This window comes from Nicotiana attenuata, unplaced genomic scaffold (assembly GCF_001879085.1).
Source record: "Nicotiana attenuata strain UT unplaced genomic scaffold, NIATTr2, whole genome shotgun sequence".
NCBI classification, from domain to species: Eukaryota; Viridiplantae; Streptophyta; class Magnoliopsida; order Solanales; family Solanaceae; genus Nicotiana; species Nicotiana attenuata.
The window spans coordinates 89,837-94,199 of record NW_017672329.1 but is presented as its reverse complement, the minus strand read 5'-3'; the positions used below and the strand labels follow the sequence as shown (position 1 = coordinate 94,199).

Here is a 4,363-nt window from a genome sequence, read left to right as displayed (position 1 = left end):
ATCCATGTCAGTTGATTCATGTGCCCTCAATTTAAATAACAAAATGATAAGGTTATTCTACTTTATACCTGAAAAGAAGACAAACAAAAGGAATATCACTTTCTTCTATTTTGTTCGTTCAACTTTGTGAATAACGTGTATAGGTCAAACAATATAGCAAGCCACGTCAATACCATGATAGTCTTTATCGACCGTCACGTACTATCAGTAAGGTCTCAACAAAGATCTTCCCCAAGTCGAAGTAGCCTCGAAGTGACGAAGGGTGCGGTCAAAGAGTCAGCAAAGATCAAGGTCGTGAAGTTATCATAGATCAAGGGCGAGATCGAGCATCTAGACAAAGGTATAACGGCTAGTTTTAAGATATGACACAAAAGAGAATATTCTAGTGGATATTCTCTACACCTGTACTATTAGGATTTCTAGGAACATGTTCCCTAAAGAGACATATTGATAGGGTGTTATGAACGAGATTGGCTAAAAGACTAAGGTAAAGGGCTTGTTTGAAATATTAGAAAACTCTGTGTGGGACCCAGCGAAAGGAAAGCAGTCGAGCTATTAAAAAGAGAATTAGGTGCTGCAAAAGGGATATACAAATTATATTGAAGCTTTGGCTCAAGACTGTGCTTCTATCTACTCTTATGAATCTGTACCTCGTTCCTTCTCTGAGTTCTGCTTCTCATCCCTATCCTTAATTACTTAGTTTCCATTATAGTAGTTTGAGTGTTGCAATTGATATCTCAAGGTTGTAGTCAGTGTTCCAATTCTTATTATATAGTGAGGAATTTCGGGTTTGTTACATTGGTGCTTTCATCCATCGACTCCAACAGCGACGATGTTTCTACCTAGATTCAGTAGCGACGACAACCCGGATAGCTGGATTTTTCGGGCCGAGTTGTACTTCACATACCTTGGCTTCTCCAAGAAGGACTGGCTGCCTCTTCCTTCCGTCTATCTAGAAGGTGATGCCCTATCATGGTTCGATTGGTTATTTTGCAACAACTAATTTTATGATTGGAACTATTTCAAAGAGAAATTTCTTCTGCATTTTCAGAAACGGCCCTTCATTGATTCGTCGAGAGTGGAAGTTACTTCACAAGCTTGTGTTGACTACCTGAATTGCGCTACACTGGTTCCACCAGTGATCTCTAAGTCTACCTCTACTCAATTCCCCAAAATTCATGAACCCTAAGCTCGTCTACTTGAAGAAGACAAGAATGTGACTGTCATAGACGAGGTGTTTGATGAAAATCCCCAAAGTAATGAACTGATATGCATTCTGAGTTTTCAAAGGATGAAGCTCAGTTAGTTCCTCTTGTTGGCCGAGACTATTTCGTGCCTAAAGAGATGGAACAATTTGAGATTTTTTCAATAGAATCTGAGGAACTTTTAGATGCAATGAAGACAAACTCTGATTTAGACGATGGTAAATCAAAGGAAGACCACCGAGACTGCACTAAGGTGGAGGAAAATTCAAGCAACTCTGCAGATCAGGTGTTTGCTACAAGTCCTCAACGAGATACCACCACACAGCTCCATCACATTGCAACTATAATTTTGGATCCTTTCTCTAGCTTGATCCCAGGTGATAAGTTTCCTATTGGTCGAATACTTGTTGTGCCTGTTAGTATCAATTTGGACGATTGTCATATACTTGGTACTTGTTATTGCTGTCAACCGAGGGCTTGTGCATCTCTCGACTATGTTTCTGGATCACCTATAGGGACTATTCCATTTTATAGTTGCGTGGAAAATTGGTTCGACACAGGGCAAGATTTTAAGGGTGATTCATGTGTATTTTTATCTGTTGAATTTGAAGATTTAACACAAATTGAGGGATTTCTTCCACTTATCACCACAACAGATTTAGACGGTGAATGTGCCTAGATTGTAGAGTTTTCTCCTTGCTCATTAGATCAACCATCTGTGCCCTTATCACCACAACAGATTTAGACGGTGAATGTGCCTAGATTGTAGAGTTTTCTCCTTGCTCATTAGATCAACCATCTGTGCCCTTACTGCCTGCTGGTTTTCAGAATGTCGCGACACCATAAGAGCTTGAAATATTGAGTGGTATTCTATGGATGCCAAGCTTCGGGAGGTGCACAAATTTAGGTAGTGCCGCATGAACATCTGGAAGGAGATATGCCGACGAGGTATATAGATGCCTCCTCTGTTGATAGCAGACCTCCTAAATGGATAATTGAATTGGCGATCTTTGGAGACATGTATCTTGCTGAATTTTTTATGGACCCTATAATTTTTGAAGATCAATATCTTGATAATTTTGTTATAGAGAGAGAGGGTGCCATTTTGACTTATGCAAGGCATTCTATTAAAGTACTTCTTGAAGATGTGAATGGAAGTTCTGTTGGGGATTCAATGATAAACGTATTTTGAGTCATTTTCCATATGTTCGTGGTGCTAATTTCTTTATAGAACCCGTTCACATGACGACGCCGACTCTTAATGTATGGGATCCTTAATAAGTTTTGAGTTCTTGGCTCTAACAGATTCTATAGAGTATGTGGCGGTCTTCCTATTACTGGAATGTACTAGCAGGTTGTGCTTCATTGCATATTCTAACTCTAAGACTAGAGTGTGGGATCCCGGACAATCATGGTTTGTGAATTTCTACAATTTGCAATCTGATTTGGCGCCGTCAATTACCAGTTTACCAAATTTTACTCACTTGTATATTGCTGATTGGATTTTTCTGAGGACTCTAGCACCTCTGGCCATTGCTTTACCTCGTAGCTATTCTTATGGTGACACAAACCAAAGTTTTCTTTCTGTTCGCCGAAGATAGTCTTAATCCTTCTTGTAACTAATTCCTTTGGCGAATTGATATTTGCGGTTGACATTGAGTTGTTAAGATAAATTAATTGCAAAAGTACACAAGTTGCTATAATTTAGGACATGCTTGCACTAGGTCCAACAGAATTTACATTCAGTGAGTTGCTATTACAGTTTTGCTGTGACGCCCATTTTAATGTACTTGCACTTGGTGGAACGAGGTTTCTCACTGTAGCCAAGAATATATACCGTGCAGGGGAGATCAAGCTGGTTTGCATTAATGATGCTTATTGCATGACTTTTGAAATTATTAATTATGTAATTCGAGTTGATGTTATCCTTGACAATGACAGTAGTCAAAGGAAATTGGGATTGATTTTGGACCTTGTCAACCTTATTTTCCCTACAACACTATGTTGTGTAATGGTTAGCAAGAATGCGTCAACCGAATCATCTTCATTGAGTATGGAATGCTGGAAAATAAGGTTAATATATGCACCTATTCTTGGGAGTACTTATATGTCAAATGTCTGCCAGGCTGCTCTATAACCCAATAATTTCTTGATCTCCAATATGTTATTGATGATGATGGAAAGTGCTATGATCCTTTATGGGCAACGAATCTATTAAAGAACCCCAAGATCATTATGCTTATTGAGTCCACCATTGCTCTTGCTACTAGTTTGCATAGAATTGTCCAGGAAACTCAAGTCAAGTATGACCCTCTCCATGGCAAGATGCCAGCTTGCTGCCTGATGGTTATCAATGTTGCGTTGGCCACCATCTCATGTCACCGTGACTCAGTGATGATAGATCACATCTTTTCTTATCACAAAGACTACCTTCGTATAGACACAATAGGCGAAAGAAGTGTTACTAACATTGTTCTTAACCCGAACCTTGAGGACAAGGTTCTTAAGGAGTATTATTATGAACGAGATTGGCCAAAAGACTAAGGTAGGGCTTCTTTGAAATATTAGAAAACTTTGTGTGGTACCCAGGGAAAGGGAGAGCAGTCGAGATATTAAAGAGAGAATTAGGTGCTGCAAAAGGGATATACCAATTATGTTGAAGCTTTGGCTCAAGACTGTGCTTCTCATCCTTTCTTCTGAATCTGTACCTCATCCCCTTTATCTGAGTTCTGCTTCTCATCTCCATTCTTATCTCTATCCTTAGTTACTTAGTTTCCATTATAGTAGTTTGAGTTTTGCATTTGATATCTCAAGGTTGTAGTCAGTGTTCCAGTTCTTATTATACAGTGAGAAATTTCGGGTTTGTTACATAGGGGACATGAGATATTCATTTGCAAAAAACACATTGAATTTATAAAGAGAATCTGGCATTATTACAAGCATACAAAAACAAGCTTTTTACTAAGATTCTTGTCTACCTTTTCCACTGGATCGAAAAACAACCTGAATGTTCAAAGGCTCATCAATCATTCATCATTGTCAAAGAATATCCACAGATCCCATCGTTTTTCGTGTGACTCACACATTTTTATCTACTTAAATATCATTCATTGCTATTTATTACTATTTAATGCTATCTTCCATCTTTTTGGATCACT

The 4,363-nt window shown here is 38.6% G+C and overlaps 1 protein-coding gene across 2 annotated transcripts; it reads left to right on the top strand.

Moving 5' to 3' along the window:
- Positions 1-550: 550 nt before the first annotated feature.
- Positions 551-4,073, top strand: LOC109212771. 2 transcript variants are annotated; one of them, XM_019376450.1, is made up of 2 exons: positions 551-1,861; positions 1,945-4,073. In XM_019376450.1, the coding sequence occupies exons 1-2, from the start codon at positions 1,270-1,272 to the stop codon at positions 1,965-1,967; spliced, it is 615 nt and encodes a 204-aa protein (XP_019231995.1). In that variant the 5' UTR covers positions 551-1,269; the 3' UTR covers positions 1,968-4,073. The 2 variants fall into 2 exon arrangements, with proteins under 2 accessions (XP_019231995.1, XP_019231994.1); XM_019376449.1 differs by having other exon boundaries at positions 555-959; positions 1,052-4,073.
- Positions 4,074-4,363: the final 290 nt, after the last annotated feature.

Bases quoted from the DNA above. Each gene is read 5' to 3' on its own strand.
- LOC109212771 (XM_019376450.1), top strand. From the start codon at position 1,270: ATGCATTCTGAGTTTTCAAAGGATGAAGCTCAGTTAGTTCCTCTTGTT. The intron at 1,862-1,944 runs ATTTAGACGGTG...TCACCACAACAG, and splicing joins TCCACTTATCACCACAACAG to ATTTAGACGGTGAATGTGCC.